This window comes from Protopterus annectens, chromosome 7.part0, assembly GCF_019279795.1.
Source record: "Protopterus annectens isolate FY-2018-M chromosome 7.part0, PAN1.0, whole genome shotgun sequence".
Taxonomy (NCBI): domain Eukaryota; kingdom Metazoa; phylum Chordata; order Ceratodontiformes; family Protopteridae; genus Protopterus; species Protopterus annectens.
Window position 1 is genome coordinate 1246284625 of NC_056739.1, and position 22615 is coordinate 1246307239.

Genomic DNA, 22615 nt, shown 5'->3' on the forward strand with positions numbered 1-22615 from the left:
CACACACACACACACACACACACACACACACACACACACACACACATTAGCTACTTTTATATTGGCTACTTTTCAGCTACAGTATTTGATTATGTTCTTTCAATACACTGCTAATGCCTAAATATACAGCAATAACTTGTTCCTCATTCATTACTGAAACTTTTCATAAATGGACTGATTGCTATTAAGTCAACAAAGTAAGTTTTATATAATTCTTGTGTCCACATTGAAGAAGTGATAATGCACCTAAGCTTCTCCAATATTCATAACATGAATATTAAGCCATTAAGACTGAAACTTCTTCTGTGCTCACTGCTGTCACCGATCCCATCTGTTCTAGTACATTCAGTTTTACACTGCAGCCATAATAGTGGTTTGAAGGTTCATCTACAACTACTACAGTTATTGTCACTATTATGGTCTGGATACTTCATTCCTCTTTGCTGCAGTCATATCTGTTATTATAGCCCAGTAGTCAAACAGTTCATCACCAACTGCTGTAGTCATGAGGTCTTTTATGGCCTAGCATTAAACTATTTTATTCCTGGCTGTTACAGACGAGTCTGCTTTATGCTGTAGTATTTACTTATCTGTTTCATTCCTGACTGTTGCAGCCATGACTGTTTTATACTCAAGCACTTATTTATCTGTTTCATTCCTGATTGCTGCACCTGCTGCTGCTTTATGCTTTAGTACTAAATTATCTGTTTCATTCCTGACTGCTGCAGCTACATCTTCTTTATGTTCTAGTATTAGTGTATCTTTTTCATTCCTGACTGCTGCAGCTGTGTCTGCTTTAGCTTTTAGTACTTGCTTCAGATGAGCTGTTTTACATTAAGAATGTTTGTGGTCTGCACTGGTGTGGCAGGACAGGTAGCTTACATCCTTCTAAGTTGGGAGTTGCTGATTGGAGGCTTAGTGTCTGTTATTCTAAAAGTGTATTAGTTTTGGTTTAAGCACTTGGGCTTCGGGCCAGTTATTTTACATTAAGAAGGTGTGGTCTGCACTCTTGTGGGAGGAGAGGATAGATTCTGCCCTTCTGAGCTGGGAGTTTCTGGTTAAAGGCTTATTGTGCCTGCTTATTTGAACTGTTTCTTTCTGAAATTGGTATTCCTTGTTTGCTGTAGCATAGACTAAATTCAGACCTGCTGAATCAAGCTTTGTTTGTATAACTTGAGCACTAATCCAGACCATCTTTTTTGGAGAAGGTTCCCCTGCACCCGAGTGGCAGGAATGTGCAGTTAGAACTTGCCTGATCAAAGACTGCTGGAATGGTGCTTAGTTTTTAGCGTTTTATTGGGTAATTGGTTAATTTGTTTAAATCAGTTTGCTCATTTGCTACTGTTATATATAAAAAAAAGAAACACTTTATGCATCGCCCCTTAGCTAGGGTTAAAGTATTCCGGGTGCCATAAAGTCTGCTGTTCAAATTTTCCCTTAGAACTAGCCAGTTTTTTAGTTTTAGCAATTAAATCTGTTTCTTTGAGCTCAGCACTTGTTCAGAACTCGTTGTAAGCACTAAATAAGCTACAAATTACTACAGCACTCAACTTTCCTCACTTGTCTAGAGGAAAACAGTTTTTAGTACTTAATAAATAAGCACCTATCCAGGCATGTCTAAGGGTTAGCTCCCGGTGTTTTCTCCTTTCTACCTGATGAATCTGGGCATCTTGGGGCAATGCAGCAATTGCCTCATGTACACAGACAACCCTCTCCTCCTACCACCCAACACTACAACATATGAGAAATGCACTTATATAGCCAAACTGGAAGCAAAGCTCTCTTCACCCAAGTCTGGACTAGACAGTCAAAAGGAGAAGGTAAATACTTGCACCACACCACACTCATCACATAGTCCCTCAAAACCTACACTACCAAAACACACACATAGCAACACAAAACACACACCTACATTTGTGGAGGCTCTCAATAAAAATCTGCTCAAGCAACAGAGACCTCCAAAGCAGAAACACAAGCAACATCCACCCTTCAACACAACCCAAATGACACATAGCCCACAAACTCAGTGTGCCACTCAACCACAGCCCATAAGGCATAACAATGTACCCAAAACTCTAGTCATAGGTGACTCTATAGTCAGGCACACTGATGTTTTACTCACCAGGCTAAACAGGAAGAAAGTTACTGTCAGCTGCCTGTTGGGTGCCAGGATCTGCCACATAATGCATGCACTCAGGTCACTTCCCAACAAGTACAAATATGACTTTGTCATTGTCCATGTTGGTATGAATGACTTGAGACATACCTCCCTGGACTACATGAAAAGAGACATAGAGGAGCTCTCTGATCTTATAGCCCAGGCAAGAATGACCCTAGCCCTGAGTAGCATCCTGCCGTCACCCAGAATGATACCACAGTACAAGGACAAAATGATTGACTTCAACAATTGGCTAAGCTTCTGGTGTCATTCTAAGGGGATCCAGTTTCTGGCTGCCTGGGATGACATGATCGACAGACCACGATGCTTTGCCAACTATGGCTTGCACCTGTCGCCCTTGGGATTCCAGATACTGGCTAAGGCTCTTGCCACCCCTATAATGCCTTTTTAAGGCAAGGTTCAAATGACAAATTCACCACTGTAACAGGTACAAGCAAGCAAAATCTGAGGGTAATGCTACTCAATGCTAGACGTCTAAACCTCAAAATGCATTCACTCGAGGCACTCCTTAAAATGGAGAACATCGACATCTGTGCAGTGACAAAGACCTGGTTCAAGACTCCAGAGAGCACCCCTGCATTACCAGGCTATAATTCATACCACACATTTCAGCCACCTAACCTGGACTGAAATACTAAAGGTGAAGGTGTGTCCATATTCATTAAGGATATCCACACCTCCAGGCTAGTTGCTCAGCATAATGCATCCGAGATTATCCAAGTGCAACTAACTTTGGGCAAGACCGCAATCCAAATTGTAACTTGCTACAGATCCCCCACCATGCCCCAGGATTTCCACTCCTCATTTCTTGATACACTGGAAAATATTAGGGTACAACCAAACACCCTAATAATGGGCAATTTCAACTACCCACCATTAACTGGATAAACGTCTCATGTACCAACTCTTTTGCTCAACGTTTTCTGGAATTCATAAATTCCAAAGCCTTGGATCAACTTATCCACACCCCCACCAGGGGCAGCAGTATCCTAGACCTGGTCATTACCAACACGGGCAACCGGTGTTCTACACCAGAGGTCAATTCCTCTTTGGTCAGATCTAACCACAAGCTAATCACCCTAGACATCCACATCTCGCCCCACCCCCATTACGGAAACCACTGTAAAAAATGTCTCCAAAGCCAACTTCACGCTTCTTAAGACAGAAGTGGCAAACTTCACGACACCCATGCAGACGGACAATAGAGGTACAACTGCTGAATACTACACAAATGCACTTTATTAGCACTTACACGATTGCATGGATCGTGCTATCCCTAACAGAACCAAGATGTTATCTGCCAAAAAAAGGAAGCCAATCTGGTGGGCCCCTGTCATAAATAAACTCTACAACAGAAGAAAGAAACTGTTGCAAAAAAGAGTAAAACTCCATGATTGGAGGAACTCCTTGGTCAGCCTCAGTAAGAAGCTGAGATCCCTCATAAAATCCTCCAAAACTAGTTACAAAAACAAAATTGCCACTGATTCTAAAGACAAGCACAAAGCATTCTATAGCTATGTCAGGCAAGGTGGTTCACACAGCCTATCTAGATCTTGCCAAGGCTTTTGACACCATCCCCCACTATGAAATTATAGATCAACTCACTAAACTAGGTAAAAATCCCTATGTCACAAAATGGGTTGCCAGCTGGCTCACTAAGAACCCACACTGTGAAAGTAGCAGACTCCAAATACGAATTCAGACCAGACAAGTGGAGTACCACAGGGTTCAGTCCTGGGTCCTCTCCTGTTTGGTATCTACTTCTCTGAAGTACAGGCTAACACAGAATGTCTTTGGCTAATGAAGTTCGCAGATGACTGCAAACTAGGAGCCATAATCAAAACTCCTAATAATGTGGACATCCTACAAAAGGGCCTCACTGAGACAGATGCCTGGTGTCAAAGCCATGGCCTCAAGCTCAATGGCAAAAAGTGCATTGTCATCCCTTTTGGTAAAAACTCTGTACCCATGAGCATAGGTGGTAGTCTACTTAACACCGAAAGTGTGATAAGAGACCTTGGGACACAGGTGGACAGTAGACTCTCCTTTGATAATCACATCACCACTGTAGTCAGGAAATTCTTCTATGTGGCACACCTCATCACAAAAGGTTTCTCGTCCAGGAAAACAGAGGTCATTGTTCCCCTCTACTCTTCACTCATTAATACCATTATAGAGTACAACGCCCCTTTTGTTATGTACCTCACAAGGCATCTACAACAACTAGAAAGGCCACAGAAATACCTCACAAAGAGGATTACTAACCTCAAACAGATGCCCTATGCAGACCGTCTCAAAAAACTCCAGCTTTACTTCGTCGCATATCTCCTACTCAGAGGCGATTTCTGCCTAACATACAAAGCTTTGTCAAACCCAGAGCTGTTGGACATGCTCCACTTAAAGAAATCCCAATCCTCCCAAGCTACACACTTTAGGGACCTTAACCTTGTCACCACAATAAACAGAACATGCTGGAGGGATAGATTCCTGTCCCAGGGACTTCCCATACAAACTACCTATCTATATCAAACAAAGCTCCTCATTAGCACTCTTCAAGAAAATCTTGATGATTGGATGGGAAATAGGAAATTCACCCCGGGGATCACCTCTGTGGCTCTGCTCGATAGGGGTACAGGAAAATAATTTTCTTGGGTGGAGAAAGCCAGGGTACCTTTATGGCTAGGCTTATATAGGCCCTAGGGCCGATAGCCTAGTACCTACCTATGAACCTATTAGTTTCATTCCTGACTGCTGCAACAGTACCTGTTTTATGATCTACTACTTAATTATCTGCTTCATTCCTGAATGCTGCAACTGCATCTGACTTACGTTCCAGTACTTGTTTATCTTTTTCATTCCTGACTGCTGCAGACGTGTTTGCTTTATACTCTAATATTTACTTATCTGTTTAATTCCTGACAGTTGCAGTGGTATCTGCTTTATGTTCTAGTACTTGCTCAATTGTTTCATTCCTGATTGCTGCAACTGCGTCTGCTTTATGCTATAGTACTTACTTATCTATTTCATTTTTGACCACTAAAGCAGCATCTGCTTTATGTTCAACTACATGTGTGCCTGTTTCATTCCTAACTGCTGCAGCAGTACCAGCTTTATGCATTAGTACTCATCTGTTTCATTCCCAAATGCTGTAGCCATGTCTTCTTTATATTCTAGTACTTACTAATCTGTTTCATTCCTGAATGCTGCAGCAGTGTCTCCTTTATGTTCTATTGCTTTTTTATCTGTTTTATTCCTGACTAGTGCTGCAATGTCTGCTTTATGCTCTGGTACTTACTTGTCTGTTTCGTTCCACACTGCTGTCTTCATGAATTCTTTTATGGTTTAGGATTAAGCAGTATTACTTCTGATTTCTACGGTCATATCTGTTTTATGGTTTAGATTAGAACTTACTTATTCTTTCCCTTAACCACTGTCATGGTTGTGACGCTTTCTTAGTTGCTTCAATTCCAGCAGATGCAGTCATGACTACTTCTGCAGTCTAGTACCCATGACTTTCCTTCTGAGCTACTGCAAATGCATCCAATTTTACAGTCCATTGCTCAGCTGGTCCATTCTCTTTCACTACAAATAAATTCAGTTTCACTATTGACAGGGTTAGCAGCACTTCTAACTTCTGGGCCTCAGTTTTATAATTGTATTTGAGCAGCAGCACTGTATGTTTCTGCAATAATATATTTGCAGAATTAATGGCATGATTCCAACTGTTGTTGCTGATATAGTCAAAGTTGCAGCTCTGCTCACTAATGAGTTTGTGGAAAATACTGACAGCTACTTTTGCATAAAGCAGTACCAAAACAATATGGCAGCTTCCGAGAACAAAACGATGGCTTGTCATGTTCTCCTTCTTGGATCCCAGAGCTGCAAAATTACTCAAGACTGCTACAGAGTGGGTGTACAATACAGGTGACAAATAGGTCCACAAGAGTGTGCGTGTGTGTGCGTGTGTGTGCTTGTGCATGTGTATGCGTGTGTGTGCTTGTGCATGTGTGTGCATGTGTATGTGTGCGTGTGTGTGTGTGTGTGTGTGTGTGTGTGTGTGTGTGTGTGTGTGTGTGTGTGTGTGTGTGTGTGTGTGTGTGTGTGTGTGTGCGTGTGTGTGTGTGTGTGTGTGTGTGTGTGTGTGTGTGTGTGTGTGTGTGTGTGTGTGTGTGTGTGTGTGTGTGTGTGTATTTGTGTGTGCGCACGTGCATGCGCGTGTGCTCTTGCTACTAATAAATGATATGTTTAAGTCAGAAACTGAGCCAGAGTGGCAGTAAAATTTGTTCTGATGAGCCATGAACCCTATAGCCTTTTCTAGTTAAATATTGACTTTGTGTGTGTGGCTGTAAAAAAGAAGAACTGCGTTCTTTAATGTTGTTGCTAATTTTACTCTCTCTGCACTATTTCCATTTCCATTAAACAGACTGAGAAATTAGTTAATTGTTCCCAAACAATCATCACTCATCAACAATCAGTTCATAACAGACCGAGAAGAATGTTTTTTCTGCTTCTTACCTTACTGTGTTTGTTGCATTACATGGGCAGCTTTTGTCGCACTTCAGCCCATACTGCCCCTCGGGACACATTCGTTTCTGGCAACGAGTACCTTTGAATCCAGGCTCACACATGCAGACCCCATTGATGTGGTAGCACTTTCCACCGTTCATGCAATCACACTTCTGGGCACAATGAAAGCCATACATCCCAATGGGGCATTCCTCCTGACATCTACATAAAGAGAAATTTATGAGTCAGAAAGGAATAGAAGACTTACATAGCTTTAGATGCATGATGTCAATGAGAAATGCTTCTTAAATACATATTAGGAGCAGTCAGTTCACTTTTCCAACCATTTCTGAGTAACAAAACTTCATAAATAGTAGTTCATTGTTCAGCTGTGTGACAGAGAGGGTAAAGCCTTGACTGTGTCCCAGATAGTTACCCAGCAGCTGGGAGAGAGGAATGATGGGGCAAAGGCTACTTGCCTATTTCAGGGAGGAGGAAAAGGGAAGATGTGCTGGGAAGATTCACCTGTTATGTGTTTCTTAGCAGAGGCGAAGATTGTCAAAAGGCAGGTATGGGTATGTGGGGGATGTGCAGGTGTGTGTTATTATGGAGATGCAATGCTCCATTTACAGTTGTCATGGTGCTCCCATACACCGTTAGGTAAGCCTGCACATCAAGAGAATATGGAGTACAGCCTCACTATGTGAAATAATTGGCTGCTGAAGGACAAACCCTCCCACATCTGCTCCTTTGCCAAGTCACAAGGCTTTTAAAGCTCCAGTAACCAACCGTTTCAGTATGGAGTGAAGAGATCTACCCAGTGTATCCCCCACTTATGGTGGTCCAAGGGAGAACAGAGCAATGGGAGTTACAAGGGAGTCTGAATCAGTGTTGGCTGACCCTGTCATGTCAAGGTAGCTGGGTAGCGCAATGCTGCACAAAAATATAGATACTACTTACTAATTGAAATATAACAGCAAATTCAAATGTTAACTTTTAGTTTAAATAAAATATAGAATAATCCATGTATTAGTTTGTTTTACAGAACTTTGTACACCCTCATAGTAGTTAACACCACAAAAGTCATGTCAACAAAGCGAAAATGAATGTTTTCCAAACATTAAGTACTGGGATTACTTTTAAAACTTCTCATTAGGCATACATCCCCTATTTTCTTTAGTGTAACTGCAATGCTACAATTTCTTATGACAAAAAACACAAAACAATAAATTCACTTGCAGAGAGCTGCTAACAAAGATTTTACCTTTTTGCAAAATGCACAGAATAATTTTAGACCAACCTTTTGGAGTTTTTAATGCTGTGATTTAAAAGAAAATTAGCCACCCGGTGGTGTAAACCTTGGTTCGAGATGATCATCACTGTTAAAGTGACACCCTGACCCCATGTGCAAAATGGGAAAATGGGGTTGAGGATGGATGGATAGACTTGTTGTGGACATCCTGGCATGCTAACGATCAACACCAAAAGGGTGTAGCTGACAGGCTTGGACAAGAGTAAGCACTACTTACATAGGTCTGGAGCTGATCTAAATGTGAATAAATTCACTGTGATAAGAAATACACTCTTTTACTGCATCAACTTAACACCTAACAGCACTTTGAAATAGCAATACCTCTGTAATACCGAAGCTTACTAAATATCATTCTTCACTTTGTCCTTGTTTAGTGATGAAAAAATGATTTGAAAGCAAATATTAGATTCTATTTTGGTTACAGCAGTCTGTCAAAAGGTTTGCTGCTATGAGTCATTTCAGTTTTGAGTGAGTTCCTTAATTATTCTACGTATCAACTCTCCAGATTTTTGCACAATATCCAGATTTTTGTCTCATATTTTTCATCTGCTATTCATAAATATGGTTTTCTGGCAAATCATTAAGGAGTGAAGTCATTTGAGTTTCAGACTTCATATCTTTCAGAAAATGTACACTAACATAGCACCTTGTATTCTAGAAACTTTCTACGTTTATAAGAGCAATATTTAAATGTTTTCATAATTTTTGGGCCCATTATCTTTGGCTTTGTTTCAATTTCTTGTGCTAAATGTGTGAGTGGTAGCATTAAAAAAGTGACTTAGCCATTAAATGATAAACAGCAGATGTCTACATTTCCTCACAAAGCACCATGTTTTTCTTCTCTTGCTGTAATACATTTACAAAAATTCAAAATATATCATCAAAGCCACTTTCATCAAAGTAACTTTCTCATATTATCTTAATACTTCAGATGTTTGAGTCACATTACAACCATTGATTTAATTTCAAATTTATTTCTTAAAAATATATAGTCTAAGTCTAAGCAGCTATAGTGGCTTTTTAAATATTAGTGACTTTTAATTTATTTTATTTTAGTATTAGTCTGTCACAATTCAATAATATTCTAAAAATATAATTTACATTAAGCACACAGTTTTTAACTTACAGGCTTTCATTTCTAGGTAAGATGCATCAACAGATGATTTAAAGAAGTGACACAGCTGTGTGTGTGTGTGTGTGTGTGTGTGTGTGTGTGTGTGTGTGTGTGTGTGTGTGTGTGTGTGTGTGTGTGCACGTGCGTGTATGTGCGCGCGTGTGTGTGTGTGTGTGTGTGTGTGTGTGCGTGTGTGCTTGAGATGTGGCTGTGTAATGGGAAGGGGCCTCTATAAACAATCAAATTTTAATTCAGAATAAATCTAGATGTAATGTATTATTTTTTTCTCTGTTTTTTTGTAATTTAAATGTGAGGCATTTATATGTATGTATTTATTTACAGGCTTTAACTGAAGGATCTGTTTTATTATACTGATAAATAAACATTAGAAAATGAAATATAAAAAGTACAAACCAACAAACTAACAGTTACAGTGAACCAGCAATATACTATACATGAGTTTAGGTTACATTTATATTTACTCAAGCCAAATTTTATAATTTAGTAATTTGGGCTCTCAGCATAACCCATACCAAAACATGGTATTCTGTTAAAATTTGCTATTTTATAATTGAAGATTCAACTTATAAAAATAAGCACAGTTAACTTGCAGGAGAAGCATGCTATAATTTGGCAGTAAACAATGTTTGGGTGAGATTAATTGTAGGTTTACCCACAGATAGCATGGTTTAGCCATGAAGACAAAAGCTGAGTGAACAAACAAAACTGTAAACAAATCACCACTACCACCAGTTAGATATGACTTATTGTTATTACACAATGGCACTGTTTGTATAGAAATCTGACTTTTTTAATAATGCCAGGCATAATAAGGCAGACTAAAGTGTTTAAAAGCCTTATCTTGTTTCTGTTTTCATTCAATAGTACCAGTGACAAAAGCTCATGTGTTTGCCACCTGTACTGATTTATGCAGGATACTTTTTTTATCTATTTGCTCCATTCTCTGTAGCAGTAACAAGTGGGACATTAATTGCCACAGATTTAGAGAAATTACTGTATGTCAAGAATCTGTGGGATTGCAAAAAACAGGCAAGAGTCATGGATTGTAAGCTCTTAGATAAAGTAACTTGCAAGAATCAGCATTTTTGCAGGCTTTTTGATGCAAACTTCTTTCTTGTCTTTCATGTGAATACTATATCAGGGTAACACGGTTATACTTTATGTCAGTTGATTACTGGTAGAATTATGCATATATATTTCAGTGCAGTTCATTAAGGAGGTGAAAGAAATCAGAGCCAGATCATGGTCAAATGGGGCCCTAGGCAGGGTAATGGATTGGCCCACCACCACCCCACAGCCATTCAGTGTCCCATTACTAGGCTATCTCTCCCCAGTCACCATAAACACTGTTCAAACCTGCCCATTTGCATACTATTTTCTGCATTACTTGTGCAATGATTACAGCTATTTGGATTTAATTTAAAACTTTTATTTCAAATTTGATAGCAGAAACACTCATAACTATTTGATAAACAAAACAATACAGTCACACAATAAAACAGACATAGCATGAGTGATAGTAAACTTCTCTGCCCTTGAAACTGGCCTTCATTCATTGAGAATGCATCAGGCCAGGAGCAGATTAAGTGTACCTTTGGGCTGTTTTCAAACCATGCACACATTTTTGGGACCATGCACGAATGCGTATGTTCTTTGATTCACCTTTCTGACTGTATTAAATTATATTTCTTGTCTGATACAGCAACACTTGTTAGAACATTCTTTAAATGTGTAGTTTTGAACATTTTTTCCAGGAAGCAGTAAAACAAAATGTATGGCCCAATAATGATAAAACTATAATTTCAGAACATTTCATCCATAAGATGCCACTCAAACTGGTGCTATTATAATCCACCAGTATCAGTCACTATGTAAAATCTCTTCAGAAGTAAATGCTTCCTGCATAATTCCACATTAAAGAGAACTATCACTAATGAAGAGGTTGTTGCTGGCAAACAGCTTTGCACTTCAGAGGTTCATCTGTAAATGCAGTGCCTGCCTGTTTTAGAGAATAAATTACCGATGTTGCATTAAAAACTGGTGTGCTGGTGATATACAAAAGGAAAAGGCCAGCAAACTGACAACAGGTTCATAGTTGCTAGGCATCTCAGTCAAAAGAATACATACTTAGGAGTGCAACCCTCTACCCCATATTATGCACTTTAATGTAAACAATCATTCTAGCTGGTTTGGGAATAGAACACACAGCCTTCTGCTCCAAAAGTATGTGGTTTACCTCTTGCACCACTGACACTGAATATGAACAACATAACTATGAAACTCTATTTCTGAAACTGACAGACTGTAATGCTCAATGATTTACAAACTCAATAAATAAACAAATAAATAAATAAATAAATAAATAAATTAATTAATTAAATTAATTAATTAAAGGAGACCTGGTTGTTGGTATGGAGGTTTAACGTACTTGCCTACCAATAATTAAGCTTCACAGTTTGACTCTGAGCAAAGTCACTTAGCTAGACATTGCTCCTAAGTTACACAGATACACAGACGTGGACACACACCCTTCTATGCACTAACTGCGGGAATGGATCTGTTGCTTGAGAAACTGTTTTGCTCTGCATGGACATCATCTTCCTGTAATGTTTCTCTACAATCTTTTTTGTTGTATTAAATTTTCGGGTCTGTATCATCTTTCGAAAGCTGATAAGTGCGAATGCTTTTTGATGGACACGCAAACGTTAAATGCACTATATAGCAAAGACACGGAACAGCGATTTTTTTTCCCAGGGAAAAATATTGCTGTTCTGTGTCTTTGCTATTTAGTGTGTTTGATGTTAAGCAGTCGATCAAAGAGCGTTCGCCAACACAGGCCCTAGGCAACTGCCTAAGTCACTTAGCGCTGGATCTGGCTCTGGAAGTAATTATCCTTTTTTCATTCAAGCAAGACCCAACTCATGATTTTTGTTACTGTTGTACCTAAATGGATGGATTTTTCTACCTGCTTCTCAATAATGACATCCCTGTGGCCTGAAAATGAATTAATGGATGATAATAATTGTAGCTTTTGTGTGAGTGTGAGTATATTCCAGTGTTGTTTATTGTTGAGATTATAGCATTACCACCTAAGCAAACGTCTGCAGGCATTCCTATTTTAAGAACCAGATCTGAAGAAAGAATAAAATACTTGTTCTGCCACTAGAGTAAAAACATATTTTATTGTGTGGATAAGTTGCAGAACAAGAACACCGCTCAGTAAAACTCTATAACTTACCACCTAGGCAGTCTTAGTGGTGCAAATGGTAGCACACTCACCTTTGGTGCAGAAGGCTGTGGGTTCTATTCTCATACCAGGTAGATGGATTGCTGACACAGTAATGCGAAATAAGGGGAGGTGTGTAATTCTGAGTGCATTGTCCTTTGGATGAAATTTTAGACTGAGGTCCTATCTACTTGAGTTGGCAGTAGCTCAGGTGAATGTAAAAGATTCTACTGCATCTGTCAAAAAGAGAAGGGAAGTTCCTTAATAGCCTGACCAAATTTCCCCTAGTAGCATAAATACCCCCTTGAATCTCCCCTGAAAAGAGTCCACTAGCCTAGTGGGACTAAACTAGCCAAGAAATAAAAAAAAAAATAGTTGAAGTAACCAGAGTCTTAATTGTGGCTTTACTTCATGATGCATTGTTGTGTTCTGATATATGGAAAACATTCTTCAATAAGAAATTACCAACTTACCAGGAAAGACTGTTAGCATATTCAAAAAAAGGCTTCATATAGTCTTCATTATTTGTCATCTTCTTAAACTTCTTTGATTTTATAACACAATAGCATACCAGGGAGTGGAAGAGATTAAAAGGAGAATGATTCAGTGGGGTACATATTCGGGATCAGGATATAACTACTGACTTTGCTGCAGAGTGTTCATAGCCCTCGGTCCTGTATCATGCTGCTGCCACTGCTACTACCTAATGTCCGCTCGATTGAAAGTCATACCAAGACATTGCTCTCACTCTATTGTCAGAAATGTAAAATAAACAAATAAATAATATTTAAAAGATCCACGGGGAAAATGTTATATATCAGATTGGTATGTTCCAAATCATTGATGCTTAAAAATGTTGTATTTGCAAAAGTCAACATCTTTAATGTATATTAACTTAAGATAACAGTTTGGGGGAGTATCAGTTGCATCGGTATGATGGGAAATAGGCAAATATGTAATGAAATAGAAGAGATGAAATAACAGAGGTATCAGGTGGTTATGCTATCAAAGAATTTCAGATGTCAAGCTAGTATTGTTAGCAATGGTTTAGAAGAAAAATGTAGCACATGGGTGTACTGATTACTAAATGAAATCTAAAGAAAAGACAAGTCTAGTAACACCTCTCTGATGTGCATGTTTTATGCATGGCTTTCTGAGCTCTTGTGCTGTAGTCTCAAGCTAGGCAATCCATATCAACTGCTAAAGAAGAGCAGTAGCTAATGGTAATAGCATGTACAAGCTGTAAAACACTTGTGCTGCCCTTCAAAAAAGCAGACTGAAGTGTTTAACAGCTTTTAAACCCGTTCATCTGTCATACAGCTATCAACTTCTTTGTTCAAGAATCATGGACAAAAACAAAAATAACGGGGGTAGAACAAAAGCTTAAAATCAGTGATAATTTTAAATATCATTCAAATTCACTTACCAGAACAAGAGGGTTTTCATCAAGATGTATTTTCTGAACAATAAGAATTATGAAACTCTAATCTTTAACATTATTTATTGACTGTAATCCTTAATAATTTACTACAAAATCAACACTCTTATGAGTCAGAGGGCAAAATATGAGGCAAAATCTAGGACATTTTGCAAAACGGGAGACAGTTCAGAGGTATGATGTGTCAGAGGTACACAGATTCAGGCCACTGTCGCTTATCAGTGCTTAAGTGTTTAAGTGTTTTATAGCTATCAAAGCCATAAAACACTTTGTGCTCCTACAATTTTACTTTTTTATTTAACTAGAAAAACAACAAGCCAGCTAAAATAAGAATTGATCTCTCTGGTCATTACTAACTAGTTACATTCATCTCTCCTGGTAATAGTATACCCATCACTGAAGATTTACTCTCCTCAGTAACCTAGAATATTCCACTTTAATTCTTGGGTACCTAAATATAGATTGCCTGCAAATTGCATCCAAAACACCCACATGCAGTATCAAGCTATTGGGCTTCAAACAACTCATTATTACCCCGACTAGAGATAATAAGCCCACAGACAGAACATCCATACTGAATTGTATACACTATTGCCCACCCAGTCAATATCTCAACCAAGGGCACTTTATATGACACTTTAAGTGAGTATCAGCTGATCTTTTTTAATAGAACAACTAACAGTTGCCTTACCCAACACAGGTACAGCTTTGTACATAATCTAACAAACATTAATCAGAAACGTTTAACTTTACATTAAAATCATACAAGTGGAACAAATCAAAAATACTATCTTTAGAAAACATATATCAAAAGAATCTAAAATTCTTCTGGGCATCTATCCAATAACTACTGCTTCCAGGCTGTAACTCTCAACCTAACCCATCCTCAGTACTCCAAGCAGTAACAATAACAAGTGGGTTCAACAATCACCTCATATGAACTGTAACCTCCTTTCTCAAAAATAATGCCACACATAACTACCCCCCACACTGCCACATGACTCACAGTTGGAGTATTTCTCTGTAAAGCCTGTATCTACATTTGCTGTAATAATACATCTCCTCAGAATAAAAACCTAATCACTGGCTATAGACAACCTCCCTTCAGAATATTTTCAACTTGCTGCTGATGCTATTGCCGAGCCAATACCACTATTAATAAACAGATCCATCAAAGAATGTTACATCTTTCAACTCTGGAAAACAAACATATATTGTCACTCTTCATAAAGATGGTGAATCCAATGAGTGTTCTAAATTTAGACCCATTGTTATACTGTCATACATACCCAAAATCCTTGAAAAGTGCATCCATAGACAGCTCCTCAAGCATCTAACTACAAAACCCTTCTTTCTCTGACACAGTAGGAATTCTGACCCAACCATAGCACTTGTATAACCCTAGTGCACTTTTTTGACACTATCAATAAGAGCATAAACTCTGCCAACCTTGTTTTTTCTTTATTTCTAGACTTGATACAAGCTTTTGACACAGTATGCCATTTTATTCTACTTCAAAAACTTTCCTCCCTTGGCTTATCTCACTCCTTCTTGTTATGGTTTCAAAGCTATGTATCTAACAAATATCAGGCAGTCAAATGGCAAAGCAGGTACTCATCCTTCCTACCCATCACAGTTGGTGTGTCCGAGGGATCTATACTTGGGCCAATTACATTTAGCATCTTTATAAATGATCTACATTTAGCAGCCAGACATGGAACACTGTCACAATATGCAGACAACCCTACTTAAATCTACTCCACCCCTATACTAAACAAACTTCAATAACTCATACAAGAATTATTCTCAAGTGTACATTCCTAGATGGATAACTTACAGTTGCTAATTAACTTCCCAAAACGATAAATAAATTAAACCATATAAATAAATAAATGTTCCTCTTCACTCCTAAATCATACTCTCATAGAAAAGACAGTTTAAAGTAACACAAAACTACTAGGTGTAACAATAGATAACATGAAATTTGATCTTCACATCCTTTTAGCAGTCAAAAAGGTATACCTAAAGCTCAGTCTGCAATATAGATTCAAACAATTCCTAAAAGATTAATCAAGAGAAACACTAGCTAAATCCTGCTTGCTTCCAACACTACTATATGCCTTTCAAATATTCATCAATTTGCCAGTGCAACAAAAAAGTGAGCTTGTACTGGATGATGCATTTAAAATATTAGATAAGGTCTATAGAGAAAGAAAAACAACTGTTGAAGTCCTCCCATCATGGAAATATTCCCTTATATCACCTATTTTAAATTAAGATAAGAATCCTACAAAATGATCATCATACAGACCAATTTCACTTTTAAATGTGGACTATAAGATGTCCGTGTCCACTGCAAACTAAGAACCAAATAAAGCTTGATAAAATAAATGGAACCGACAAGCAACAGTCCACGCCATCTTCAGTTCAAAGGATTTATTAAGCTCTTTCATCAGCTCAGTCACGTGACTTCTTCAGAATAATTACATGACAAAAGAAAGCCATATTTATACAAAAATGAAATCACATGACATTTAACAAGCTTCTAACAGTTGCATCAGCTAGAGTCCACAACCCTTACAAATATAAAAATAGAAATAAAAATAAATATAAATACTCTTATTATATTTAAAAATATTTGGGTAAGTAAAAATAATAATATAATTAAAACTAACCAAAGAAAGACCGTAGTTTTAAAAAACTACTGATAATAACACTGTCATTCAATCCTGGTGAGTATGTGGCATTTAATTTAATTTGCCACCATAATTCCTTAAAATTGAGTACTTCTTCCCAAGGACCTCCCCTTAAATCTGGTGTTACTTTATCAATTACTAAAAATCTAAATGTGTGACTGGGGTATTGCCCAATATGCTTGCTTAAGACACTATTTGTGTTACCAATTCTGATGTCCCGAATGTACTCATAAATCCTATCTTTAAAAGTTCTCTTGGTTTTTCCGATGTAAAACCTGGCACAATGACAACAGAGGGCAGCATATACCACCCCCTTGGTAATGCAAGAGTAATTCCCTCTTGCCCTAACCTTAAAACCATTGATGACTACCTTGTCCACTGAGAAAATGTGGGTACACTGAGCACAGAAACCACAAGCCTTTTTGCCCTTGCCATGCTGTGTTCTTTCATAGTTCATACTCTGTAACAAATCTTTAAATGTTTTACCCCTTCTAAAAATAATACTAGGTCAAAGCCCTAATTTATCCTTGACCCCTAGTTGACTGCTTAATACAGTCCAATTTTTACTCAAAATATCAAAAATTTCACTATGGTCAATAGAAAACCTAGTAATGAAGGATGTAGCTGAAAATAAACCTGTCTCAACTTCATTACAAACAGCTGAAGTAGCTATGACATTTTCCTGACAATCAATGGTCCCCTTCAATAATGGACTAAACATTCCTCTCAATAAAATCAAGGGGGTAGCCTCTTGATAAAAACATATTGTTCATCTTCCTACATTGATCTTGAAAATCTACCTCCCTGTTAACCATACGGGAGATCTGAACAAATTGCCCTTTTACTAGGCCCCTTTTAACATGCAAAGGATGACAACTGGTATAGTGCAACAAACTATTGCTGTAGGTAGGCTTTCTATACAGATTACTGACTAAGCAATGATCGACCAAGTCTTTGGAAACCATGACATCCAAATAATTCATAGCCTCCTTGTTGTAATTGTAGGCAAACTTAAGAAATTCTGTAGAATTATTAATGAAATCAAGAAAATCCTGTACTTCATGCTCATCCCCTTTCCAGAAAAACAAAAACAAATCATCAATATATCTCAGGTGCAAACTCCATAATCCTGTAAATGGAGAATTAAAGAGAAATTTACACTCTCACATGAGCATTATGATGTTCGCAAAAATGGGGGCACAACATGCCCCAATAGCTACCCCTGTGAGTTGTTTAAAGAATTGACCTTCAAAAAACACAAAATTGTGTTTCAACACTAATTCCATAAGCGTAACTAATACTGCAACATCATTATTGCTAAATTTGTTAGAATCAAATAAAAACTCTTCGAGCCATTCGAGCCCAAGTGTATGTGGAATCACATTGAACAAATTGACAAGATCTACTGTCAAAAAAGAAACATTTTCTGTCACTAATAATCGATTACGTTTTTCCAGGAAGTGCCAAGAGTCAATGCATAAATGCTGTTCTTCCCCCAAGATGGCCTTTAACCTATAATCAATGTATTTACCAATAAAAACTGTTTTAGAACCCGCAACACTAACAATGGGTCTCATTGGGGGGGTCATATACATTTTTATATATTTTAGGAATACCGAAAATATTCAGTACCCTGGAGTGGATGACACTTAAAAAATTCAACAAATCAATATCGATCTGGCCTTGGTCAAACAAATCCTTCAAGGCCAGATCTATTTTATAGTTAAAAATGTTAACCAGGTTTCGTGACACTTCCTCATAAAGTATACCATCCCAAAGCATCATGCTCATTCAGTTGTTGTAATCAGCTTTAGTCATAATGGCCACCCCGCCCCTCTTATCAGGTCTCATCACTCTTAGAGATTTATTGGAAACTAACTTATTCAATAACATTATTTCATTGGTGTTAAGATTGCCCATACTACTATCAACAGGATTATTGGTTAATAGTGTTATAAAATCAAATTCACAAAGGGTTTCAAACAAATGAAGAACGCCAGGTAGTGGAGGATTCCAGAAACTGACTCTAAACAAAATACCATCACTAATCCTGTCGTTCTCAAACATTAATTTAAAATTAAGTTTTCTTACAAATGCTTTTAAGTCAATAATCAGTTCAACCAAGTTAGATCTTGCTGTAGGAACAAAGTTAAATCCATTACTGAGTATATCTGGTAAATCAGAGTCAAAAGTTTGTAAGGAATAATTGTGTATGATGAAATCCCCTTGCACATTGCTTTGGGCAGTATAACCACTCACATCAAAGTCACAAATATCATTGAATCTACTATTAAGAATAAACCATATCATTGTTAGAGTCAATAACAACAACCTCACTGGGTATACTATTTGGATTTAAAACTAATTCTACCTGTGTGATTGCCTCGCTCCGTTCCAAGCTAAATTTCCTTGCTGATAGGACCCCCTCTGATAATTCTACTGTGGCCTGTACTGTGGCCTCCTTGCTTGATTTCGAATCCTTTCCGATCTCCGTGGAGGATTCCGCCCTAAAGGGGCTCCATTGGTCGGTCGCTCTTCAGCTCTCCCTCCAGGAACCTCACTGTTACCTCCTACTGTGTCACACACAGTCTGCAATTTGTTAATGGGTGGGGGTTTTGGATATACCGCACCAACATTATAGGCTGCAATGTCTCTTTGTAACTTTTTTGCTTTTCTCAGTTGAATCTCCCCAATTGCTCTGTCAGTTTTATCTAATGCAGCTTTATAAGCCAAAATAGATGTTTCAAACAACAAATCCTCATGTAGAATTCTATCCAACTCACTCAGTTCTACATAAAGTAAGTCAATAGAGTTTTGATTGTATTTCCATTAATTCCAACAGCTCCATGCCTTGCTTATCAAAGAGCGCTACTAGTTCACAATGTAAAGGGGAATCATTAACTAAGCTATTTGGGTATTTCCAACTCTGTAACCCTTTAGGGACCAGTTTGTTTTTTATGCAGTCCCAAAATAGGCATTCTCCACCTGGAGCTTTCTCACTTTGATCAATTTGGTTTCAAATACAGTTAATGTTTGTTGAAAGGTCCCCCTTTCAGTCACCACATTGTTAGTCCGGTTAAAGGAAAATAATAATAATGTCCATGTCCATTTAAGCTAACAGAATTATTCTACTTATACCTAAACTAATTAACAATGACCAAACCGGGTTTAATTTAAATAGACAAGTACAGGATAATATAATAAGAATACATACTTTAATAGACTATGCAAATAAAAATCATTAGTCTCGATTTAGATAAGGCTTTTGACTCAGTTAATTGGTCATACCTGTTTAAAACTGTTAAAGTATGTAATTTCTCACCTAAGCTAATAACATTAATTTCTAAGTTATACAATAACTCTAGTGCTTATGTTAAAATAGGTATTTTCTTTCTAATTCCTTTAAATTACAAAAAAGGCAAAAAACAAGGCTGTCCATTATTACCTTTACTTTTTACAGTAACTAAAAAACCCTTTGCTAATTGTATTAGATCCAATAAGAACATTAATGGTATCAAAATAAAGATTTCAAAATAAAGATTCAACTATATGCTGATGAGATTTTACTAACAATAATAAATATAGACAAATCATTACAACGTATAATTAATTTTGAGTCAGTTTGAAGATATCTTGAACTTAAGATTTAATCATAATAAAACAAGTGCATTACTAATTGAAGAAATCTCAAACTTAAAATTTCATCATAATAAACCAAGTACATTATTAATTAATACAAAAATAAAAAAAAATCAAACAAAAAATATTCTAACTTCAATTGGAACATCAGTCAAATGAAATGCCTTGTTATAACCATTATGCCTAATGTTAAAGAAATGATACAAACAATCTTTCAATGGTTGTTGATAACATTTTAAGTTTAGTCACAAATTGGAACAAATTCTTCTTTATCATGGAAGGAAGATTAATGCTTATTAAGATAGTATGTTTCCCTAAAATATTGTTTGTGTTACAATCTTTAGCACAATCTCCACCAGAAAATTGATGAAGAAGATAAATAATATTCTATTTAAAATTTTTGGCATCCTAATAAACCAAGAATTTCCTTTGATTGTCAGAGAAAATGTTGGGATAATGGTGGAAAAAGATTCCCTAATATTCAATTGTATGCTAACAATTGTAAAATTTACGTCATTGTGGATAAACTCATCTTATGATTCAAAATGGAAACAAATACATCAAGAAATATTATTAGCAGATAACAGATATACCACAACCAGTCATAAACAAATAGTCTTGAATAGTTTTATCTGGTTATTAAAAGATTTTTGCATAAATGGAATCACACACTTGTCTCAAATATCCTATTTAAATAACATAATTTCCTCTTTCCAGAACTCACACATTCTAACCATTGTATTAAAGACTCAATATTTTCTATGTTACCAATTGCATATACAAATAACTGCTTAAAAACTTATAACTTCTATTTAACCTAGATAAGAAATAATTACCCAAATTATTGGAATTCTTAATAAATATCAATACTAATGTAATGAAAATGAATCATATTTGTCATACGTTTAAAAACTCTTAAGTTAGATTTCACATATTTAAACAATTCACGTAATTTATTGGCATCAATTCTTAAATGGTACTGATATATATACTGTTGAAAATTTAAGGTCCAAATGCAATCAAGATTCTGAGAATTGGTTAATTTTATAAATATTTAGAGACTTTGTGGACACATAGATTAATATGATATTACCCTAGATAAATCATTCCCCAAATTATTGGAATTCTTAATAAATTGTAATAATAATGCAATGAAAAATAAATCACATTTGTCACAAATTTATAAAACTCAAGTTAAAGTTCACATATTTAGACAATTCGTATTGGAACTACGCCTCAAAAATTAATAATCATGACTTCTCTGAAGAATACAAGAAAATAATATTAAAATATACATTTAAACCCACATCTTCATTATACTGGAAAATTTTCACTTGGAAATTTTTACAGAGAACGTTTGTCACTCCTAACAAAATTACAATTATGTATACATCAAATAGAATTAAATGCTGGAAAAGTGATTCTGAAATATAAATATGAATTCAAAGTCATCTCCCCTTTTTGGAAAGAAATTAATAACTTCACTCGAGCTCTATGGTCAGACAGATATAATATTTCCAAATCATTAATTTTATTCAATGCTCCAATTCCTGAGATAATTCTAAAAACCTAAGTGTGTCTTCTTTGGTCTATTCTTGCTATAGACAGAAATGTAATTACTAAAATTGGAAAAGTAAAGTTATTCCCTCTAATGTTGAATTTATTAGTATGGCAACAATTGCTTGCAGTAGTGAACTGCATACTATAAGGATGAGAACATCTAATTGTACAAATTCATGTAAATCTTAACTTAAAGTAAAAGACTTGCTTGAAAAATATTAATTGTTGTTGATATGTATAACTTTGATGTATTAATTAGCTGTGGACCTATGTAATAGTTATTTGTTTACACTAGTACTGTGAGGAAGCCAATAAGTGCCTCTACCTAAGAGTGGAAAGAACACGGTGACTGTTTGACTGGTAATCCAATCACACCTTTATTGTAGTAAATGTTAAAAACAAGGTAATAATCAAAATAACACCAAGTACTGAAAAAAAAGAAATTGTAAACTGAATAATAGTTAAGCGCTTTCACCCAGTATATCAGGGCTTCTTCAGAACTAGTTTTCTGTTGACATGTCAGCTGTTTTAAGCCTTTTTAGGCGCCAAATTAAGATTTAAAATTTTAAAGTGATATTAGCCCTATTACATGACCTATTTCACATAAAATGCATAAATATACAATATAAATAAAGAAGAAACCATTTCCTATTATAAATAACTTGTATAAAAATACTACATGATATTAAGTCTAGTGACAACAATGATGTTAAAGTATAAATATATATATATATATATATATATATATATATATATATATATATATATATATATATATATACATTATACAGTTAATATATGATGATATTTGATGAATGTATGATGAATAAAGGTATAAAACTGAACTGAAAAAATATGCTCTAAAATGTCACCATAAATATAATGAAATATAATGAATAAATACATATAAATCAATACTATAGT

The 22615-nt window shown here is 36.4% G+C and overlaps 1 protein-coding gene across 1 annotated transcript in view; it reads right to left on the reverse strand.

Moving 5' to 3' along the window:
- MEGF11 (multiple EGF like domains 11) overlaps nucleotides 1–22615 on the reverse strand; it is a 4956374-nt gene that overhangs the window by 1291624 nt on the left and 3642135 nt on the right. The window contains 1 exon segment of the mRNA XM_044077861.1: nucleotides 6695–6907. Within this exon segment, the coding sequence (XP_043933796.1) occupies nucleotides 6695–6907 (213 nt within the window).